General features: G+C 43.7%; 1 protein-coding gene and 1 long non-coding RNA gene across 2 annotated transcripts in view; both read left to right on the forward strand.

Annotated features, from left to right (window-relative positions):
* The first annotated feature begins 6,517 nt into the window (after positions 1–6,517).
* Positions 6,518–16,577, forward strand: LOC109888714 (uncharacterized). Its single transcript, XR_002255186.2, has 3 exons — positions 6,518–6,903; positions 7,014–7,063; positions 16,461–16,577. It is a non-coding gene; the product is annotated as an uncharacterized LOC109888714 (long non-coding RNA).
* Positions 16,578–21,710: 5,133 nt separating this feature from the next.
* LOC109888910 (receptor-type tyrosine-protein phosphatase beta) overlaps positions 21,711–24,726 on the forward strand; it is a 43,159-nt gene continuing 40,143 nt past the window's right edge. Inside the window, exons 1-2 of the mRNA XM_031821596.1 lie at positions 21,711–21,857; positions 22,477–22,881. Of these exons, the coding sequence (XP_031677456.1) occupies positions 21,806–21,857; positions 22,477–22,881 (457 nt within the window). The 5' untranslated portion in view covers positions 21,711–21,805. The remainder of the gene's footprint in view (positions 21,858–22,476; positions 22,882–24,726) is intronic.

Consider the following 24,726-nt stretch of genomic DNA (forward strand, 5'->3'; position numbering starts at 1 on the left):
CAGGTAAGGTTGGGCAGGCTTGGTGCTCAAGAGCTCCAGTGCGCCTGCACAGTCCGGTCTATCCAGAGCCACCTCTACACACCAGTCCTCTGGTGGCAGCTCCCCGCACCAGGCTTCCTGTGCGTGTTCTCTATCCAGTTCCACCAGTGCCAGCACCACGCATCAGGCCTACAGTGCGCCTCGCCTCTCCAGCGCTGCCGGAGTCTCCCGCCTGTTTAGCGCAGCCAGAGCCTTCCTTCTCTCCAGCGCTGCCGGAGTCTCCTGCCTGTTCAGCGCAGCCTGAGCTGCCAGTCTGCATGGAGCAGCCAGAACTGCTAGTCTGCATGGAGCCGCCAGAGCTGTCAGTCTGCATGGAGCAGCCAGAGCTCTCAGTCTGCATGGAGCAGCCTGAGCTGTCAGTCTGCATGGAGCAGCCTGAGCTGCCAGTCTGCATGGAGCAGCCAGAGATGCCAGTCTGCATGGAGCAGCCAGAGCTGCCAGTCTGCATGGAGCAGCCAGAACTGCCAGTCTGCATGGAGCAGCCAGAGCTGTCAGGGTGCATGGAGCAGCCAGAGCTGTCAGGGTGCATGGAGCAGCCAGAGCTGCCAGTCTGCATAGAGCTGCCAGTCTGCATAGAGCAGCCAGAGATGCCAGTCTGCATGGAGCTGCCAGTCTGCATAGTGCAGCCAGAGCTGCCAGTCTGCATGGAGCTTCCAGTCTGCATAGAGCAGCCAGAACTGTCAGTCTGCATAGAGCAGCCAGAGATGCCAGTCTGCATGGAGCAGCCAGAGCTGCCAGTCTGCATGGAGCAGCCAGAGCTTCCAGTCTGCATGGAGCAGCCAGAGATGCCAGTCTGCATGGAGCAGCCAGAGCTGCCAGTCTGCATGGAGCAGCCAGAGCAGCTAGATCCGCCAGTCAGCCAGACTCTTCCAGATCTGCCAGTCAACCAGACTCTTCCAGATCTGCCAGTCAACCAGACTCTTCCAGATCTGCCAGTCAACCAGACTCTTCCAGATCTGCCAGTCAACCAGACTCTTCCAGATCCGCCAGCCAGCCAGGATCTGCCAAAGCCAACTACCTGCCTGAGCTTCCTCTCAGTGCTGGGCTTCCTCTCAGTGCTGGGCTTCCCCTCAGTGCTGGGCTTCCCCTCAGTGCTGGGCTTCCCCTCAGTGCTGAGCTGCCCCTCAGTCCCGAGCTTCCCCTCAGTCCCGAGCTTCCCTTCAGTCCCGAGCTTCCCTTCAGTCCCGAGCTTCCCTTCAGTCCCGAGTTACCCCTCAGTCCCGAGTTACCCCTCAGTCACGAGCTGCCCCTCAGTCCAGTGGGGTTCTGGGTGAGGACTATTAGGCCATGGTCGGCGGCGAGGGTGGATTATCCCAGGACGCGAGGGGGAGGAACTATGACATTTATGGAGTGGGGTCCACGTCCCGAGCCGGAGCCGCCACCATGGACAGACGCCCACCCGGACCCTCCCTATGGTTTTGAGGTGCGTTCGAGAGTCCGCACCTTAGGGGGGGGGTTTCTGTCACGCCTTGGTCTTAGTATTTTGTGTTTTCTTTAAGTATTTGGTCAGGCCAGGGTGTGACATGGGTTATTGTGGTGTGTTTTTGTCTTAGGGGTTTTGTGGGGTGTCTACGTAGTCTATGGCTGCCTGAGGCGGTTCTCAATCAGAGTCAGGTGATTATCGTTGTCTCTGATTGGGAACCATATTTAGGCAGCCATATTCTGTGAGTGTTTTTGTGGGTGATTGTTCCTGTCTTTGTGTTTGCACCAGATAGGGCTGTTTCGGTTTTCATTATTTCATTTCGTTAGTTTTGTAGTTTCTGTATGTATAGGTTTTCCTTCATTAAAATATATAATGAATCATCATCACGCTGCATTTTGGTCCGATCCTTGTTCTACCTCTTCGTCAGAGGAGGAGATAGAAGAGAGCCGTTACAACAATCAATTTTTGGACTCACCTTATTGTGCTGTGCTCACTTGAACAGAAAGGTGGCGCGGCAGTCTTTCGTGGACAAATGTTATCATCAAAGTCTTGCATTCTCTGAATTTATGGTGCTTTCAAGACAATTGGGAACTCTGAAAAAACAAAGTCGAATCATGATGACGTCATTGATCTTCATGTCATAGCTCTAGAAAGAGGTCCGAGTTCACGATTTACAATTCCGAGTTGGATGACCGTCCAAAACGTATTTCCCAGTCAGAGCAATTTTTTCAGGAATTCCCAGTTGTCTTGAACTATCTGAAGTCAGGTTTTCGCAGTTCCGAATTAACAGTTGTTTTGAGCGCAGCACAAATCATGCTTCATTGACAGCATGGCCAATGATGAATATTTACAATTTTAAACATGGAAAAGAGCCCCTTAATCCCAGATTTGGGACCACACAGCCACTGCCACTGATTCCTTCCAAACCACTCATTGTTGAATTTGCGATTTCCAACTTGTTGTGTAATGTTTATGTCCAATGGCCGATGAGCACCGATATGTTTTATCTATAATTTCTCTTCATATGACAAGGATTATAAAGGATTTGCCAGTAGATTGTCTACTTGATTCATGATGATGTCTGCTAGCCACAATTTTGAAAGTATGATGTTGATATGATTAATCCAATCAATGCTACTGTACATATAACATGATTTGACATCATTTTATTTGTGGCCAATGACCTAGAGCCTTCTTGGATGGGCACATCTAATGTAACTCTACGGCAGCACCCAAGGGGCTAGAATTTTCGATGTCTACCCTTATACTTGGCGGTGGGTGACATAGTGTCCCCATGATTGACAGAACACTGAGCCAATAACTGCGCAATGCTCCATATTTTCTGCTGCCTTGTCCCACCACCACAGAAAGCACTGAGCTAGGCTGAAACACCTGCATTTTGGAGCTGTCTTACTCAAGAGGACCATGTTGGTATGCGGCTTTATTAACTCAATGATATAATATATATATTTTACATGGTTTGCAAACTGATATGTGACACGTATTAATGCAAAAATAACATGCAAAACAGACAAGCTCTTCCCCACCTGCCCTGAATGACTGGTCGACACTGGCTTTGGCATTGTAAACATATGTTTCCCATGCCAATAAAGCCCATTGACTTGAGAGAGAGGCATATAGGCAAATGGGGTAAACTGAAGAAATAAGGTTGAGGATAAGGAATACAAAATGTAAATGTACTGTATAACGTTTGTTTTAGCTTTTTTTATTCAGTGTTTTAGCTCTTGCTGAAAAGACAAGTGCAAACTTGTATGGAGAGCTTCCATAACACAGTACATGTACACTCGCAACAGTTGCCAGCACCCAAACAAGTTCTATAATGAATATAAATAACATTTACAGGTAGGCAGTAAGTACACTCAGATTTGAGGGCAACTCCGCAAGACCGAGATCAACACAGTACACCCACAGAAGCCATGCCATCATCTTCACAAATACAAAGGGACGGGTATTCCAAGCAGAAATCTCAACATAACTACAAGAAAAAAAAACATAATATCCATAACCAGAAATCTTCTTCAAAGAGCACCTTGCAGTTGTAAAACTATTTTTTGACGTACCCTCGTTTGGTTACTTCGCGATGTCATGGCTGGCTAGAATAGAGCGACATTCGTACCACTACGCGTCATGACGAAGTCCATTCAATAGACAGATGTGGGCAAAAAGAAGAGTAGGAGGGATGAGCGCACGTTGTATTGTTATTACCAAAATATCACTATGTGTAATTGTGGGCTACTGTTTCATGTAGATTACTGCCATCTTGTGGTGTATTAAAACCCTCAACTCTTATTGCAGGCCTTGTTTCTCAAAGAAGTGGATGGCGAGAGACATCTCTAATACTGATAGAGGCAGCGCTACTTGGAGGTGAGATTGCATACTCTTCAGCACCTAGGGCAGTTCTTACCAAGGTCCAGTATATCAACGGGGCAAGTAGTACACTAGCAAAGCAACACCCTTAAAAGAGTGACTCCTCAATGCACCATACTCCCATGGCTATACATATCATTCATTCCAGTTGTTGATGCAGTTTCCTCCTTGACTTCACACTATAGAAGGCTGAGTGTCAGGTAAAATGTTTGACAAGAGGCTTTATGTGTGAAGCTCCCTCCAAGCAAGCTCGTGAAACAGTCCTAAGTCAAATCTAAACCTAAGAGCATGGGAAGTAGACATTAGACGGAAAGAGGAAAAAACGCTGTCTGTGGTCAGTTTTCTGGAACATTAATGAGGACAGAGCAACAGCCTGTTGGTGGCTTCAGAAGCTAGTCTTCGTCTGTTTCATGGTCAAGTGATGTTACAGCAGCTAATGCCACCCACCACACTTAAACCTCACAGTTTCTCTGGATGTCCTCTCAAATTGCAATGAACAAATAACGGACACATTTTACTGTACATTGTAAAAATGGGACACCTTGTGGTAATTTCTGTCACTGCAGTTGTATTCCACTAAAGCTGTCGATGGGGTGGTATTGTGTAATACCTGAACGTTGGGAGGAAAGGTTGTTGCCCAATTTACTGTAAAGGGAGTTTCATCCTTCATTACACTCATGAAATGCCAATTACATTCCTTCCCTACCTCAGAGGGTGATGAGTTTCCTGAATAGTTGGACGAGTGATGTCCATAAATGGTTGTATGTCCTTGTAACTCTGTGTCCAGTCAGGGATGACTTTTGAGCAACAAACACTAAAGCTGGGCAGGCCCATTTTCCTGTACGGCCCTTATCCTGGTGTAACGCCTTATAACAGGTTATAACATTAGAGATGTTATCAATCTGAGAGTAGAGTAGAGAGAATGTTTACCGAGTTACAGTATAACTATTGTCGTCCTGATTATTGTTGCATGCAATAACATTTCTTTCCAATAAATTGTCTGTGGTTCACCTCTCTGTCTTTGCATGCTAAGAGCCCCTTGAACTGAACCTCAAACTTTGATTTTTGACCCTTATCGCTGAAATGAGAGACCAGGTCCTACTGATATGATGGGCCCATCAATTATTTAAACTGAATTCCTTCCCCTCGTCCCCCTCTTTTCCTTCATCTGCACAAGGTGGCGATGTGGAAGCCACTTTGGCCTGTTGGGATGGACCCAGGGATGTCCTGCAGACTATAACAAAGATGTTATCAGGACCCCTAGACATGCTAGGGCAACTCTGCCTGATTATAAAAGGCTGGAGGAGAAAGGCTGTGAAAGGAGTTCGTGTCAGCTTGTTTCCTGACCAGGATACCAGGATATAAGGTGTGCTTAAGACTCAGTCAGCACTCTAGATGGTCAGAGGAGCTACGTCACCTCCTCTTTCCTAGTCCCCTCGCTCTTCCTTCTACCGCCAGAGAATGCCTGGAACGTTTTATCGACAAGTAATCAAGTTGTATTCCCAGATCTCTACTAATGCTGTACACCTCAACGGCTCCTCAGCAGTGACAACATGTTAAGTACTTCACAATGTACACAAAATATCATTAGAACTAAGGCACAATTTGTTTGGCTCATCCGTCTCTCTCCAACCCTTCTAAGGGGTCGCAGGTCAGGGTGTGGGCATGTGCTCAAGGTCACCAGGCTCTGATTGAACCAGGAAATGGCAAATTGCATAGGAACTGGAGACTTCCTGAGCTGCTAGCGTTAGCAGCCAAACCCTGCCTGGACCGGACTGAAAGACTGAAAGTAGGAAATGCTCTATGACTCTCCCATTAAAGCAAGTGTGTGTGTGTGTGTGTGTGTGTCTCGGTAGAAGTCAAGGTTAATGCAAGGTACATGATGAGTTGTCTTTTCCACAAGTTCAGGAGAACTCGTTGAAATAACATGGAGTGATAAGAGACGGTTTGTCCAACCACAGGGCCCTGTTTGGCCTGAAAAACGTATGTAATTAGGCGGCTGCAGACAGTTTTCTTATTGGACTGCCATAACATTGTATGTGGATGGTGGTTCCATTGTTTCCCATCCCAATCCTTAGGGACATCCACTTTGTGTATATCACCAGGTATCACTAGGTGAATAGAACAAAATGATACTAGCACACCTGGTGAAACCTTGTTTAACAAGTCCACTGAGTATTAAAGCTTCCCTCACTAGCCCAGTGCTGGTACCTAAAACGTGCAACACATGGGGCACGAGGACCTTGTTGGGAAACTGTAGACACAACTTGAACAGTGTAGTCTGTGTTCTCTGTCGGTCTGGGGTCTCTTTTTTTCTCTGTGCTTGGGGCTAGAGATCAGGGGGTTCATGTGTCCAGAGACCAGAGCTCTGGGGTCTATGTAGACAGACCAGGGTTACACAGCATATCTTCCTGTAGAGGGTGGAACTTCCTCTTCACCAATTAGCAGCAGGCTTGTTTTTAGTGGGGTTAAGTATACAAGCTCACTCTCTGCACGAAATGGTACTAAATCTTCCCATCCATCCATTTTGTGCAGAGAGTGTGTTGTGAAGGGCACGAGGTAAGACGAGTAGTAGTTTTACTCACGCTTCAACCCAGTATAAAAGCCTAAGAACACCATATTAATACAAATTATTTAAAAAATATTTTGCACCATTCTGGGCACTGGAACGGCATGCTATTGCCCAGCCTTATCTCTAGACCTTGGCACTAGAGGGGCAGGAACAGACTGGCAAGGCTGGGTACAAAAGATAGAGGGAAAGGGGGGTAGGAAAAAGAGAAAGCGAGAGAGAAGGAGAAGGGGGGCTGAGAGAGAGAGAGAGAGAGAGAGCGAGAGGAGGGGGGCATCCAGGGACCTCCCTGGCTAAGCATGGGAGTGCACCAACACCCTCCACCCTCTCCCTCCATTTATCTGGCCCTGTGGGACCGGGTCTGCCACAGTCTCTCTCTGACCTCTCAGCTCCCAGATGGAACACAATGGGTCAACAGGGAGAAGACCTGGAGAGACCAGCATATACCTCACCCTAGCCACTGTATCAAGACACACTTCAAAAAGTAGGTATGTTGCTTTATCTGACTTTTGGAAATCATTTGAAAATATATTTTACAAAGGAATTGAGTCTGTAAGTCTGATTTGTTTCTGGGGGGGGCTTCTCCCTTTGCAGTATGTTGCACTGATTAAGTGGATAGAGGATCTTACAGACGCATCACCATTGTGAGTCAAGGTTTGCTATCATACAGCATTCTCTCTGTTTCTGTACTGTCATCTGTCTATTGAAACTTGTACTACAGCCTAAATCACTGTCCATTAACAGTACGTCGTGGTCGACTAAACCTGTGCTTTCCAACCCTGGTCCTCGAGTACCCCCAATGGTACACATTTTTATTGGCACCCTGGACAAGCACACCTGATTCAACTTGTGTAGGTTGAATGAGGTGCGTTTGTCCAGGTCTACAATGAAAATGTGTTCTGTTGGGGGGTGCTGGAGGACCAGGGTTGGGAAACACTGGACTAAACTGAGCTGAATACCTGCCAGGGTAGTGTTGTGGTGTCGGTCTGGACAAAGAGATGAGACAGGGATGAGCAAGAAACCATAAGGGGACTTTAGGGACCCAACCAGGGCATACTGGAAAATATTCAGACCCCTTGACTTTTTCCACATTTTGTTACATTACAGCCTTATTCTAAAATTGATTCAATGGTTTTTTTCTACACACAATACCAGGTAATGACAAAGCAAAAACTTTTCTTTTTTTTAACTTGGCAAATTTCTAACAAATAAAAAAACTGAAATACCTTATTTACATAGATATTAAGTCTTGAAATTGAGCTCAGGTGCATCCTGTTTCCATTGATCATCCTTGAGATGTTTCTACACCTTGATTGGAGTCCACCTGTGGTAAATTCAATTGATTGGGCATGATTTGGAAAGGCACACACCTGTCTATATAAGGTCCCACAGTTGACAGTGCATGTCAGAGCAAAAACCAAAAACCAAGGTCGAAGTAATTGTCCGTAGAGACAGGATTGTGTCGAGGCACAGGTCTGGGGAAGGGTACTAAAAAATGTCTGCAGCATTGAAGGTCCCCAAGAATACAGTGGTCTCCATCATTCTTAAATGGAAGAAGTTTGGACAATCTAAGCAATCGGTTGAGAAGGGCCTTGGTCAGGGAAGTGACCCGATGGTCACACTGACAGAGCTCCAGAGTTCCTCCGTGGAGATGGGAGAACCTTCCAGAAGGACAACCATCTCTGCAGCACTACACCAATCAGGCCTTTTTGGTAGAGTGGTCAGACGGAAACCACTCCACAGTAAAAGGCACATGACAGCCTGCTTGGTGTTTGCCAAAACAAGACACCTAAAGACTCAGACCATGAGAAACAAGATTCTCTGGTCTGATGAAACCAAGATTGAACTCTTTGGTCTGAATGCCAGACGTCACATCTGGAGGAAACCTGGCACCATCCTTATGCTGTGGAGATGTTTTTCAGCGGCAGGAATTGGGAAACTATTCAGGATCGAGGGAAAGATGAACGAAGCGAAATACAAAGAGATCCTTGGTAAAAACCTGCTGCAGAGGGCTCAGGACCTCAAGACAACACATGAGTGGCTTCGGAACAAATCTCTGATTGTCCTTGAGTGGCCCAGCCAGAGCCCGGACTTGAACCCGATCGAACATCTCTGGAGAGACCTAAAAATAGCTGTGCAGTGACCACCCCATCCAAACTGATTCCAAGAACACAGGATGAGATGTTACTATCCTTTGTGCAAGCACTTCCAAGAGTTAATGAACAGTGAGCCTGGTGAAATTTGGGGAGCGCATCGTCAGTAGTGTACCTTTGGTTCCTAGTGTGTTTCAGCCTTTCACACTATACACCCTCCCCAAAGGCGGCCAGCGACAGGGTGATCAATCCTACGCTTGCGTCCCATTCCCAATTAGTCATAGGAGTTGCCTTGTTGATGATAGCCAACATCCCATGGGACTATGCATGGCAGGGGCGTCTTCCTCCCTGAGTCAAGCATTGTTGACCGCATACCTCCTGGCCCTCTCACTTCGGGGCCCAGCTGGGGTCTTTCCTCTTCATCCAGAGCCACTGACTGCTGCCTTCTGCCGCCTCCGATACAGATTTGATTGCCGAACGCTGGCTCTGGCCCTTAATTCCAAGGTCTCTAAGCAGTCTGGTTGTAGATGTTGCCACAAAACCTCTGCAGCCCACCTCCACTGGTCGGACTTCTGTGTTCCAGCCATGATGCCGTGCTTCGGCAGCTAGATCGGCATAGCGCAGATGCTTTCGCTCATAAGCCTCATCTACTGAGTCCTCCCAGGGTACTGTGAGCTCAATGATGAAGACCTTCTTGAGCGAACTGGACCAGAGCACCATGTCAGGTCTTAGGGTGGTGGTTGCGATCTCCGGAGGAAACACTGACAAAGCTTGAGAGGATCTGCAGAGAAGAATGGGAGAAACTCCCCAAATACATGGGTGCCAAGCTTGTAGCGTCATACCCAAGAAGACTCAAGGCTGTAATCACTGCCAAAGGTGCTTCAACAAAGTATGATTAAAGGGTCTGAATACTTATGTAAATGTGATATAAAAATAAATAAAAAAATAATCTAAAAACCAGTTTTTGCTTGTCATCATGAGTATTGTGTTATTATTTAATCCATTATAGAATGAGGCTGTAACGTAACAAAATGTGGAAACAAAATCACAGACAAACAAATAGACAGGCAATGCAATGCAGGTCCAGAGTGTGAGTGAGATGGTAACGGTAAAGATTTTCAGTTTGAAATTATGACCAACCATAGTTCTCTGAAACAATAGAAGCTGTCTTTGTGTACAACAGCCAGAGGGTCTCATTGTATGCTGTTTTTGTTGTGTGGCTGGTTTGTGGAGGTTGTTGTAGTGGAGTGACAGCCTTAGTTTCTTTAAAAGAAAAATGGTGTCAAAAGCAGATGATTTCCATTTGTAAGGCAGAGGACAGTTAGTCTGGCTAACACCTCATTCTTGAAGTCCCCCTGACTTCAGAGTCTGAAATGGCTCTTTTGATATTGTTGGCACAAAACGTTGATAACGAAGGGGGCTGTGCTTTTACTGGTTGGCTCTCCTCTGTGTCTTTCACACTCAACCCACACACAGTCCCTGAGCGCTGACCCCTTCCATTACAATGGTTGGATTTTCAAATCCAAACAATGAGAGGTCTCATTTGAGAGAACCAATCAAACCCGTCTCTCACATTTCTGAGTGAATATTGCATTAACAAACAGCCTCCTTCCCAGAATAGTGTGTCACAGCTCTCCCTGTGCTGTGAGTCATGTGGGTCGCGTCAGCCAGGCTAGAAGACAATATCAATGCAGAAGTCACCACCGCAGCACTGGGTGTCTGTGGGTTGTTGCTGCTGTTTAGTTCAGATATTTAAGAGCAGTATCAGTTTCCCCTATATTCATCTACTGTAGCAGTGGCAACAAACTCTCACAGACTAACTGTTCACTTATACGTTTTCTTGAAATGATATACAAAAAACACTCAACAACTGTGGGCTTTCTAACAACAGTTGTTACTGTGTCAACAATTGAAGGTCCAGGACAGGTCAGTCCTTCATCTGTCAATTACATGTGAAGGTTGAAGGTACGGTGGGTTGAGGCTGACGGGAGGATGTGGAAGAAGGAAGGAAGAGATGTCCTACTCAGAGAGAGAGAGAGAGCGAGAGAGAGCTCTCCCCCTCCTCCTCCTCCCCTCCGCTGTCTCCTAACTAGCAGTGGATCATGTACCAAAAAGTAAATTTTATGCCCTGATTCACACCCCTTGACTTGTTCCACATTTTGTTGAGTTACAGATTGAATATCAAATGGATTAAATTGAGTTTTTTGTTGTTGTCACTGGCCTACACACAATACCCCATAATGTCAAAGTGGAATTATGTTTTTCAACATGTTTGTCCAGGGCAAAAACTAAAATGTATAATGTTGGGGGTACTTGAGGACCAGGTTGGGAACACTGGACAAAACTGAGCTGCACACATGCCAGGGGGGTGATGTGGTGTCTGGCTGGACGCAGAGATGAGACACAGGGATGAGCATGAAACCATAAGGGAACTTTAAGGACCCAACCAGGACATACTAGAAACGGGAGGAGAGGACACACATTTAGATGACAAAATCAGAGACAGACAGACAGACAGAAAATGCAATGCAGGTCCAGAATGTGAGTGAGATGGTAATGGTAAAGATTTTCAGTTTGAAATGATGGCCGACCATAGTTCTAGAAGCTGTCTTTGTGTACAATACCCAGAGGGTCTCTTTGTATGCTGTTTTTGTTGTGTGGTTGGTTTGTGGAGATTTTTGTAGTGGAGTGACAGCCTTAGTTTTATTTGTATTTTTAAAGAGTGTAAAAGCAGATGAGACACAGCTCACCTTGCGCAGTGCTGGGTGTCTGTGGGTTGTTGTTGTTTAGTTCAGATAGAGCAGTGTCAGTGTTTCTCCTATATTCATTTAGCATTGGCAACAAACTAACTGTTCACTTATAAGTTCTCTTCAAATTAGATACAAAAAACTCAACAACTGTGGGCTTTCTAACAACATTTGTTGCTGTGTCAATGAGCGAAGGTCCAGGACAGGTTAGGGCTTCGTGTGTCAACGACATGTGAAGGTTGAAAGTACTATGGGTGGAGGCTGGCAGGAGGATGTGGAAGAAGGGTGGAGGAGATGTCCTGCTCAGAGAGCGAGAGCTCAACCCGCTCCTCATCCTCATCCTTCTCCTCCTCCCCTCCACTATCCCCAGACTAGCACAGGATGTTAGGGAGGGGGTAGAGTGTTCCACAGGGGGAAGGGATGAGACGGGAGGTCAGGAGAGACAGGGTTAGTTTAGGGCCCCTATCCCACGAAGGACCCACTCTTGCTGGAGATAGGGTCCTTCGTGGGATCTGTTGACCCTGGAGTGTTGTAGCCCTTATTCTGAGCTTCTCTTTCTCTCTCTTTCACTCTCTCTACCACTCGCCAATCCATTCCGTCCTCTATTACCTTTTCACCATCAATTATGTCATGACATGCATGTCAACAAAATATGGCAGCATTTGACTTACTAACTTGTGCCTTCCGATGGCCCTAAAATCATGGGTGCCATTATCTTTATGCAGATTGGTGTTCTCACTCATACAGATACCTTGCCAATGTTGCAACTGCCTTGTATTTTGAGGCTCAAGGCCAATGGTAATATGTGTTTGTGTGGAGGGCTGGCATGATTCAAGTCTGTGAAGCCATGACTCACTGGGCACAAACTGGTTGAATCAACATTGTTTCAATGTAATTTGTCAAATTGGATTGGAATATGTGATTGGAAAATACATTGGATTTGAAAAAGGTCATCAAGTGTTGTTTTGAGGGTGAACGTTCAACCACAGGATTATGTCATGGTAACCAATTTTCAACCTAGTCAAACCTTGTATAAAATATGTTGAATTTGCACCTTTGAAACAATGTGAGATTTTCAATGTTATATCCACTAGCAGAAAAAACTATAGGTTGGGCAGCACCTCCTACTGGAGAGTTGATCTAGCTACAGCTATCCCTTTCGTCTCCCTTCCAGGGTTTAAACCAAGCCCGGCCCTAGTTAGCTTTGACATTTGTCACTGACTACTACCAATGTGTTAACGTGAGAATGATTATTGAGAGATCTCCACTTAATAAGCAAATAGATTCACTGTTGCTATCGAAGTCATTCCAAAGGGTAGGTTTAACAGAGCAAATGAAATGTAAGTCATACAGTATATCATTAATGATACTATTTAGGCTTATATAGCATTTGTGAAGTCATTAACAGGTATTATTTCAATTCAACCCAGGGTTTAACTAAAAATATACAACGGGTGGGTCGAATCCTGAATGCTGATTGGTTAACACCGCATTCCAGCCGGTGTCTATTCCACAAGTTACCATCGGTTAAATCTATGACATAAAAAAACGTATTTAATCTGTTCCATCTGACTGAGCAATCCACTGTCTCATCAGCACAGCCAGGCAATTTATAAACTTGATCTCCACTATAAAAAGCATCTAGATTCTAGATATTATCTCACATTTCTTTTAGACTAACATTTCATTTTCAACAGCTGAGATTTGTATAAACCTTATCTGTCTCTCCGACGTTCGCAACATTGTTTCAATATTGAAATTCGATCTCCTGCTGTTCCATAGTAATGAACGTGTTCGAGAGTCGGGACTAGACAGGTAGACAGACAGGCAGGCAGGCAGCATTTCTCAGTGAGTCGAAATCATGAATCAGCTGGCATCATTTTTATGGATACATACAAAAAATATATATATTGAAAAAATGTACAATGAAACGCAGCTAATTTGCAGTCTTTCCATCTTCAGTTTGAAGTGATTGTGTTACTATAGCTGTGTTGTTAACTAGATCCTCTGAACAACAGGGTCCTGACGAGTGAGCACATTTTCTATGCCAGGCTAAATCGTGCCTAATTAGCTCATTGAAATGAATGTATCCAAATAATTGTCACTAGAAAACAGCTTAAACAAATGCAAACGCAGCTACTTTTCTGTAATTCTGGCTGCAATTTTTGACCTGACTGTAAATTAGCCGTAGTTGGCTGGCAAGGGATAAGAACGTAGTCAGCCATTATCGCGATTTAACATTTAGAACGAACAACTGGGTCGCGTCCATAGATACGTAACAAAAGGACTGAACGACTGGGTCAAATCCATAGATACAGAACAAAAGGACTGAACGACTGGGTCGCATCCATAGATACAGAACAAAAGGACTGAACGACTGGGTCGCATCCATAGATACAGAACAAAAAGACAATGACTGGGTCGCGTCTCTAGCAACCTTAGATTTGTGCAAGAATGAAATAGTATGAATATATTAATCTAAATAATGTTTTTAATGAAAATATGTCAATCATTATCTGAATATGTTGGTAACCCTTTGTATAAAAGTGATAATGCCCTCGAAGCCGGTGTTTGGAGAATAAACTCAGAAAAAAAAGAAACGTCCCTTTTTCAGGACCCTGTCTTTCAAAGATAATTCGTAAAAATCCAAATAACTTCACAGATCTTCATTGTAAAGGGTTTAAACACTGTTTCCCATGCTTGTTCAATGAACCTTTAACAATTAATGAACATGCACCTGTGGAGCAGTCGTTAAGACACTAACAGCTTACAGAAGGTAGGCAATTAAGGTCACAGTTATGAAAACTTAGAACACGAAAGAGGCCTTTCTACTGACTCTGAAAAACTCAAAAAGAAAGATGTCCAGGGTCCCTGCTCATCTGTGTGAACGTGCCTTAGGCATGCTGCAAAGAGGCATTAGGACTGCAGATGTGGCCAGGGCAATAAATTGCAATAAATGTCCGGACTGCGAGATGCCTAAGACAGTGCTACAGGGAGGCAGGACGGACAGCTGATTGTCCTCGCTGTGGCAGACCACATGTAACAACACCTGCACAGGATCGGTACATCTGAACATCACACCTGCGGGACAGGTACAGGATGGCAACAACAACTGCCCGAGTTACACCAGGAATGCACAATCCCTCCATCAGTGCTCAGACTGTCCGCAATAGGCTGAGAGAGGCTGGACTGAGGGCTTGTAGGCCTGTTGTAAGGCAGGTCCTCACCAGACATCATCGGCAACAACGTCGCCTATGGGCACAAACCCACCGTCGCTGGACCAGACAGGACTGGCAAAAAGTGCTCTTCTCTGACGAGTCGCGGTTTTGTCTCTCCAGGGGTGATGGTTGGATTCGTGTTTTTAATGTTGAAGGAATGAGCGTTACACCGAGGCCTGTACTCTGGAGCGGGATTGATTTGGAGGTGGAGGGTCCGTAATGGTTTGGGGCAGTGTGTCACAGCATCATTGGACTGAGCTTGTTGTCATTCAGGCAATCTCAACACTGTGCGTTACAGGGAAGACATCCTCCTCCCTCATGTGGTACTCTTCCTGCAGGCTCATCCTGACGTGACCCTCCAGCATGACAATGCCACCAGCTATATTGCTTGTTCTGTGCGTGATTTCCTGCAAGACAGGAATGTCAGTATTCTGCCATGGCCAGCGAAGAGCCCGGATCTCAATCCCATTGAGCACGTCTGGGACCTGTTGGATTGGAGGGTGAGGGCTTGGGCCATTCCCCCCAGAAATGTCTGGGAACTTGCAGGTGCCTTGGTGGAAGAGTGGGGTAACATCTCACAGCAAGAACTGGCAAATCTGGTGCATTCCATGAGGAGGAGATGCACTGCAGTACTTAATGCAGCTGATGGCCACACCAGATACTGACTGTTGCTTTTGATTTTGACCCTCCCTTTGTTCAGGGACACATTATTCAATTTATGTTAGTCACGTGTCTGTGGAACTTGTTCAGTTTATGTCTCAGTTGTTGAATCTTGTTATGTTCATACAAATATTTACACACGTTAAGTTTGCTGAAAATAAACGCAGTTGACAGTGAGAGGACGTTTCTTTTTTTGCTGAGTTTATACACTGAGTATACCAAACCTTAGGATCACATTCCTAATATTGAGTTGCACCTCCCTTTTTTGACCTCAGAACAGCCTCAGTTCGTCAGGGATGCTGGCCTACAATCCTTGGACCATACCCAGCAGCGTTACAGTTCTTGACACAAACCAGTGCGCCTGGCACTTTCTACCATACGCCGTTCAAAGGCATTTAAATGTGGAAAGAGCAGGTGAAATTCATCAGATGTCTGGGTGGCTGGTTTCAGACGATCCCACAAGTGAAGAAGCCAGCTGTGGAGTGTCAAGTCTGCTCCCACTCCCCCACTCCGGCGCTCGACGTCGTCGGTCTACTAACCCACATTACACTTGGCAGCCATCATATGGGCACACCTGCTCCCCATCGTTAAGCACACCTGGACTTCATCACCACCCTGATTACTCTCCCTTCATATATCCCTCAGTAAGCCTCAGTCATCAGGCAGTATTGGTTTTGGTTTCGTTAAGTACGCTTCTCCTGTCTTGTATTAGCTTCATGATGATGATGATGATGATGATTATTAAACTCACCTACTGCACCTGTTTCCTGACTCCCTGCGTATACGTTGCATGGAGGTCCTGGGCTGGTGTGGTTACACGTGGTCTGCGGTTGTGATGCCAGTTGGGTGTACTGCCAAATTCTCTAAAATATCAGTGGCGATTTATGATTCAATTCAATTCTCTGGCAGCAGCACTTGTGGACATTCCTACAGTTAGCATGTCAATTGCACACTCCCTCAAAACTTCAGACATCTGTGGCATTGTGTTGTGTGACAAAACTGCACATTTTAGAGTGTTATTTTATTGTCCCTAGCTCAAGGTGCCCCTATGTAATGATCATGCTGTTTAAAGAGCTTCTTAAAATGCCACACCTATCAGGTGGATGGGTTATCTTGGTAAAGGAGAACTGCTCACTAACAGTGATGCAAACAAATTTGGGCACAACATTTCAGAGAAATAAGCTTTTTGTGCATATGGAAGCTTTCTGGGATCTTTCATTTCAGCTCTTGAAACATGGGACCAACACTTTACATGTTGCGTTTATTTTTTTGTTCAGTATGTTTATATTCCGGACTCTAATGATTAAACCTTGTTTTTTTCAGAGTTCTCAGTTGTCTTGAAAGCTCCATAAATCCAGAGAATGACAGATTTGATGACAAAATTTTCCCACAAAGGACCGCCGCACCACCTTCCTGTTCAAGTCAGCACAGCACAACAAGGTGAGTCCAAACATGTCTTGTATGCTGCTGCATAAATGATGTAATATGCCAGGGAGATATATATTGTTATGTATACTCCCTCTCCGGCCTCTAGGTCATCAGGCTGCTGATTGTCCCACACACCTGTCACCATCGTCTTGCGCACCTGCGCCTCATGACACTCACCTGGACTCCATCATCTCCTTGAATATCTTCCCTATATCTGTCACTCTCTTGGTTCTTTCCTCAGGTGTTATTGACTCTGTTTTCACGTCTGTGCGTTGTTTGTGTTACGTGTTTATTGTTTAATTTATTTATTAAAACACTCACTCCCTGAACTTGCTTCCTGACTCTCAGTGCACTCGTTACATGTATACTGTACCTAAGAAAGTAATACTAAGTGGATGTTGTTTAGTAAGTTATTAGTAACCCATGTGCCGCACCCTAATTATTTGGTCCATTTACCCCTCCTAATTTTGCCTACTGTTCTGACTTGTTGGTGCACATGTAGCCTATAGTCTGTTTTAGAGAAATGTAATCGTTGAATATTATAAGAGCTTTCATTATCTGCTTATATGCCCACTTTATTTATCCTACAGTTCTGACTTGGTGTACAGGGAGAATACTGTAAGAACGGCCCACGTTTTGAATTCTGTCGCTGTACATTTCAAAAGTACTGAACAAATAGTTATTGACTACATCCATTCTAGCTCGCTCATTACGGTCTTAATCGAAATTATGGTTTGCCTCTTATCCACTCGTCGTCCCCTTATGCCATAGTTTTTACATCTCAAATTGTCATTAGAAAATACATTTTTTAAGCAAGTCAGCCATATCAGCTATGCTTTTTTTAAAGCCAGTACATGAGGCTGAATGAACTGCCAGACAAGGCTCCGCTGATAGCCAGGTGTAGCTTTAGTCAGGTGTTGGAACTGCTGTTGGGACTCTGCTGTTGGGACAGCTTCATGTAGGCCCTAGCAGTTTGTGGTCACCGTTTGTCACCATTATAGTGCAATTAATGGATTGTTTAGTGTAGTGTTGTGTAGTGGCTTTGCTGACATGCATCCCATTTTTTTATTATTTTTTTAGTTTGCCCCACCAAGATTTACATGCTAAAATTGCCACTGATATTTAGGTATTAATGCACCGTTGGAGCTAAAAACATAAGCAATTCGCTGCACCTGCACACTCCTTGACGTTTTCCACATTTTGTTGTGTTAGACTGAATTTAAAATTGTTTACAGCCACATTTTTTTGTAAATGGTCTATATACAATGTCAAAGTGGAATTATGTTTTTCAAAGTGTCTTAAGTCAATAAGTATTCAACCCCTTTTATGGCAAGCCTAAATAAGTTCAGGAGTAAAAATATGTTGTAGGAACTCACTCTGTGTGCATTAGTGTTTAACATGATTATTGAATTACCACCTCATCTCTGATCTCTTTTAAACACAGACTCAACCACAAAGACCAGGGAAGTTTTCCAATGCCTCACAAGGGCACCTATTGGTAGATGGGTAAAAATAAAGTAAAAAGCAGACACTGAATATCCCTTTGAGCATGATGAAGTTATTACACTTTGGATTTAGTCACTACAAAGTGTCACGAATATCACCGAAGGTGGCTCCCCTTCCTGTTTGGGTGGCGCTTGGCGGTCGTCATCGCCGGTCTACTAGCTACCACCGATCCCTTTTTCCTTTTCGTTTGTTTTGGTCTAATTGTTTTCACCTGTTCCTTGTTGGGGTTTTGGGGTTTAAGTTTGTTTAGCCCGCTTGTGTTTGTGCGGGTTTGTTGTCATTGTACGTTGGAGGTGTATTGTTCATTTTGGGTTTTCGCTGTCCGGTTTATGTAACAGTGGTCTTTTGGTTGTGTTGCGGATGTGTTTTGGCTTCACCCATTTTTGTACCCGTTTCTGTTTACTGTGGACATTAAAGCGTTTTTTCCCGTGAAACTTCTGCTCTCTGCACCTGACTCCACACCCATCACTCTCCTGACATTACATAAAGATACAGACGTATTTCTTAACTCAGTTGCCGGAGAGGAAGGAAATCGCTCAGGGACTTCACCATGAGGCCAATGGTGACTTTAAAACAGTTACATAGATTAATGGCGGTGATAGGAGAAAACTGAGGATGGATCAACAACATTGTAGTTACTCCACAAAACTAACTGACAGAGTGAAAAGAAGGAAGCCTGTACAAAATAAAAATATTTCAAATGCAAAGAAATGTACTTTTGGACCTGAATACAAAGTGTTATGTTGGCAAACCCAATAAAACACATTACTGTACCACTCTCCACATTTTCAAGCATAGTGGTGGCTGCATCATGTTATTATAAGGGCACAGGGCGAGACCCAGATGCAGATGGTTCGAGTATCCAAGGGGCAGGCAAGAGAACGGTCGTGGACAGACAAAAGACCATAACACGGTCAGAGTCCAGGAGGTACAGAGTGGCAGGCAGGCTTGAGGTAAGGGCAGGCTGTATGGTCAGGCATAAGGGTTCAGAGTCATGGGAGGCAAGGGTCAAAACCGGGTGGACTAGGAAAAGAGAGATAAGAAAAAGCAGGAGCACAGGAAAAAACACACTGGTTGACTTGACAAGACGAACTGGCACAGAGAGACAGGAAACACAGGGACAAATACACCAGGGAAAATAAACGACACCTGGAGGGGGTGGAGACAATCATAAAGACAGATGAAACAGATCAGGGCGTGACATTTATGGGTATGCTTGTAATAGTTAAAGACTGGGGAGTTTTTCAGGATAGAAATAAACAGGATGGAGCTAAGCTCAGGCAAAATCCTAGCTTTAAACCTGGTTCAGTGCTTTCCACCAAACACTGGGAGATGAATTAACCTTTCAGCAAGACAATAACCTAAAACACAAGGCCAAATCTACATTCAAGTTGCTTACCAAGATGACAGTGAATGTTCCTTAGCGGCCAAGTTACAGTTTTGACTTAAATCTGAAAATGGTTGTCTAGGAATGATCAACAACCAATTTGACAGAGGTTGAACAATTCTGAAAAGTGGGCAAATGTTTCACAATCCAGGTTCGGAAAGCTCTTAGAGATTTACTCAGGAAGACCTGCAGCTGTAATCGCTGCCAAAAGTGATTCTAACATACAGTGGGGAGAACAAGTATTTGATACACTGCCAATTTTTCAGGTTTTCCTACTTACAAAGCATGTAGAGGTCTGTAAATTTCATCATAGGTACACTTCAACTGTGAGAGATGGAATCTAAAACAAAAATTCAGAAAATCACATTGTATGATTTTTAAGTAATTAATTTGCATTTTATTGCATGACACAAGTATTTGATCACCTACCAACCAGTAAGAATTCCGGCTCTCACAGACCTGTTAGTTTTTCTTTAAGAAGCCGTCCTGTTCTCCACTCATTACCTATATTAACTGCACCTGTTTGAACTCGTTACCTGTATAAAAGACACCTGTCCACACAATCAATCAAACAGACTCCAACCTCTCCACAATGGCCAAGACCAGAGAGCTGTGTAAGGACATCAGGGATAAAATTGTAGACCTGCACAAGGCTGGGATGGGCTACAGGACAATAGGCAAGCAGCTTGGTGAGAAGGCAACAACTGTTGGCGCAATTATTAGAAAATGGAAGTTCAAGATGACGGTCAATCATCCTCGGTCTGGGGCTCCAAGAAAGATCTCACCTCGTGGGGCATCAATGATCATGAGGAAGGTGAGGGATCAGCCCAGTACTACACGGCAGGACCTGGTCAATGACCTGAAGAGAGCTGGGACCACAGTCTCAAAGAAAACCATTAGTAACACACTACACCGTCATGGATTAAAATTCTGCAGCGCACGCAAGGTCCCCCTGCTCAAGCCAGCGCATGTCCAGGCCCGTCTGAAGTTTGCCAATGACCATCTGGATGATCCAGTGGAGAAAAGGGAGAAGGTCAGATGAGATGAGATGGTCTGATGAGACAAAAAAATAGAGCTTTCTGGTCTAAACTCCACTTGCCGTGTTTGGAGGAAGAAGAAGGATGAGTACAACCCCAAGAACACCATCCCAACCATGAAGCATGGAGGTGGAACATCATTCTCTGGGGATGCTTTTCTACTATGGGGACAGGACGGCTGCACCGTATTGAGGGGAGGATGGATGGGGCCATGTATCGCGAAATCTTGGCCAACAACCTCATTCCCTCAGTAAGAGCATTGAATATGGGTCGTGGCTGGGTCTTCCAGCATGACAACGACCAGAAACACACAGCCAGGGCAACTAAGGAGTGGCTCCGTAAGAAGCATCTCAAGGTCCTGGAATGGCCTTGCCAGTCTCCAGACCTGAACCCAATAGAAAATCATTGGAGGGAGCTGAAAGTCCGTATTGCCAAGCGACAGCCCCGAAACCTGAAGGATCTGGAGAAGGTCTGTATGGAGGAGTGGGCCAAAATCCCTGCTGCAGTGTGTGCAAACCTGGTCAAGAACTACAGGAAACGTATGATCTCTGTAATTGCAAACAAAGGTTTCTGTACCAAATATTAAGTTCTGCTTTTCTGATGTATCAAATACTTATGTCATGCAATAAAATGCAAATGAATTACTTAAAAATCATACAATGGGATTTTCTGGATTTTTGTTTTAGATTCCGTCTCTCACCTATTATTAAAAAAATGACAGACCTCTACATGCTTTGTAAGTAGGAAAACCTGCAAAATCGGCAGTGTATCAAATACTTGTTCTCCCCACTGTATATTGACTCTGGTTTGAATACTTATCTCATCAAGATATATTAGTGTTAATTTTTTACTTAAATTTTTTTACAAACATTTGAATTTTTCTTCCCCTTTGACAATGTACAGTATTTTGTGTAGATTGTTGACAAAAAGTGCGAATTAAATCAATTTTAATCCTACTTTGTAACACAACAGAATATGGAAAACGTCAAAGCGTGTAAATACTTTCTGAAAGCCCTGTATCTCTATGCAACCAATAAAATGTGAATTGATTTGATAAACCGGTGTCCCCTCATTGCGTTTGTTTGCCTTCTATCTGAACACTTGAACATCTGTGATGTTCTTTGGAATTTCCGATAAAACAGCATTTCCCTGTCAATGTCCAGTGCTGACGGTTACTATACTATGAAACAATTGAATAGAAGGAAACGCAAGTCACTGACTTTTTCCTCCCCAGAAGGACACTTCCCTTTGACGCCTCAGCTCATCTGAATCTATCGGACGAGTCAAACCATTAAGAGTTGTAGACTAAAATGGATACTTTGTTTTTCCTTATATTTATACTTTTTCGATGTACTTCTTCAAGTAAGTAGACTAACTTTTAAAGTGTGAAGATGTCGGCTAATTTACTTGCTTATTATTAGAGTAATAACAACTTTATTGTGCGTAGGCCTGAAGATATTTAACAACGGAAACTTTAGTTATCCTTATCTATACAGGGAAGCCAGGCAGTGAAAGAATGTTTGAGGTTATTTAAAATATTATGATCAAAGTAGTCTATCTCACTAACAATAAATAGTTAATTTTTTGGCAAAGAAAATACGTATTTCATTTTATATTGACCATCGTATACTATTTTACAGGTAGCCTAATAAAATAAATACAATTTAAATTCACCCTGTAGGTTTGAGGTGTGGATAATTAATGAATAATAAATTATGTCAATCACAAATTACTTTCACCTGATTTATTTAGCAACACCTAAAGAAAATTCAGAGCGTAAATATGTAGCCTTTTTTAGGCAGTAGCTATTTGAGAAATGTTTGGATTTATGCATTTAAAAAAACGACATTACTAACCTGCTTTCAAAATAATAATAATAATGTGCCTCTTATTTCGTTTTTGGAACATTAGACCTTCAGTCTTTCAATGATTGTTTGTCTCCACACCATTAATTCACCTTCAATTTGCATCTTCCATTTAGACAGTTTCCTTATTGTGCACACCCCAAAGAAACTGTGCCTGTCTACCCACAAAACGACCGTTATCCTTGGAAAATGCAATGTCGCCAGTCCCTATCAACAATGGGAATGGACGAACGATATGAAGTTGCATCACACGCAGTCGTCGAAGTGTCTCTGGGCCAACACGAGCAGTGCGATACCTCTGCACGCTCGCCTGGCCTCAATCATCAACTGTGACAGCGCACATGCCTGGAAATGTTACGACAAACAGGGGACTTTCGGCTTAGCGGAGGAGCCCATGTACCTGAAGAAACAAGGTACACGCGTTGTGATTAGAGGAGATCCGAGGTATTCCAACTGGACCAAGCACGAAGAAGTCGACTCTGGAGGAGGACAGGTGATGACACATTTATGCTCGCGTAAAGGTTAGTGGTCTACTGATGAAATTAGGTTTACCAGTCATATAGGCCTACACTGTTTAAATATATTTGTGTATATGGCTTTGGGCTATCCCTTCGTTTGCATTCAGCGAATTATTATGTATTTATTTCGGCTATTTGAAATGTTTATAGCCTCATAGTCACATTGATTTATGTGTATTCAACTACCTTACATACATTATCAGTAATAGTAGCCTTGAACTTTATGGCTATTTAATGTTTGATAAGAAAACATAATCATGTAAAATGATAAGGCCCGACCACAGAATAGTATCCTATCTCTATGGGCCCAACAAACCCATTATGACTTAAATGACCTAGTTTTTCTTTACAGTAATGTAACCGATGGTCATTTTAAACCAGGGAAAAGAGAATAATCACACAGACCAAATCTGTAGCTAAATTACTCCACACCATGTCAATTTTGGACTCGTCTGACATTGGTCTGGTGTGAGTGCATGAGGAAAGGCAGAGGATGACACTCTTGATACTGACTTCCCCTGCACATGGTTGTCAAGTTCTATCAGCCCACTCAGTCAGGAAGAACGTCAATGTTCTTCCTGTGACAATATGGCCATTTGGGGGAAATATGAGTGTCTCTCAATGTCACATTTGATGAAAAATACATTCCACAATGTAACTGGTATTGTTTAATGTTTATTTACACAATGTTTATTCAGGCCACCTGTTATTACAACCATGCATGAAACCAATAGGGGAGAGTGGGGTGTAATATTCTCTCTCACAAAGATATCTACATATATTTCAGGATGTTGTGTATGCCTGGAAATGAATCAGAATTTATGTAAATATTACAGTTTTGAAAACATAGCTTGTCCAAAAAAAAAGTGGTCTCTTGGCACAACTTAGCCTGGGTAATTTTTTTGAACACTTATTTATTAGTTCCAAGTAGGGCTTGGCTGTTTGGCTGTTTTTCAACCATTCCAGGGTTTTTCTTTATTTAAAAATGTTGGGATCACTGGTATTGGGGTAGAGGTCATCTCAGAGCTATAGCGCAGTACTGAGCTCCAAAACCAGGCAATGATACAAGGTGCATGTTACATTTAACAAACAGGTCTGTGATATTTTAGGGTCGGTATCAGGTAAGTTGAGCCACGGGACAGGGTAAGTTAAGCCACCTACAAGTGTCTGTACTGAATGAAACATTTGTATTTTATTTAACCTTTATCTAAATAGGCAAGTCAGTTTAAGAACAAATTCTTATTTACAATGACGGCCTACTAAAAGGCAAAAGGCCTCCTGCGGTGACGGGGATTCAAAAATAAATAAATATAGGACATAACACACATCATGACAAGAGAGACAACACAACACTACATAAAGAGAGACTTAAAACAACAACATAGCATGGCAGCAAGACATGACAGCACAACAGGGTTGCAATACAACATGACAACAACATGGTAGCAACACAACATGGCAGCAGCACAACATGGTAGCAGCATAAGACAGGGTACTGCTTAGCCGGCCCACAAGAATGGAATGGTCTACCATATCAAATGCTTTGGCCAAGTCAATAAAAATAGCAGCACAACATTGCTTAGACTCAAGGGCAATTGTGACATCATTGAGGACCTTTAAGGTTGCAGTGACACATCTATAACCTGAGCAGAAACCAGATTGCATACCAGAGAGAATACTATAGACATCAAGAAAGACAGTCAATTGATTTACCACTACCTTTTTAAAATGATGTCTATCTTTATTTCCCAAACACAAGTCAACACAATCACAATCACTTTTTTGTATTTGAATAATTTAAGCATAATTTAACAGTCTTAAAACCTAACAAACACTTTGTACTTTTGT

This window comes from Oncorhynchus kisutch, linkage group LG4 (genome assembly GCF_002021735.2).
Source record: "Oncorhynchus kisutch isolate 150728-3 linkage group LG4, Okis_V2, whole genome shotgun sequence".
Classification (NCBI taxonomy): domain Eukaryota; kingdom Metazoa; phylum Chordata; class Actinopteri; order Salmoniformes; family Salmonidae; genus Oncorhynchus; species Oncorhynchus kisutch.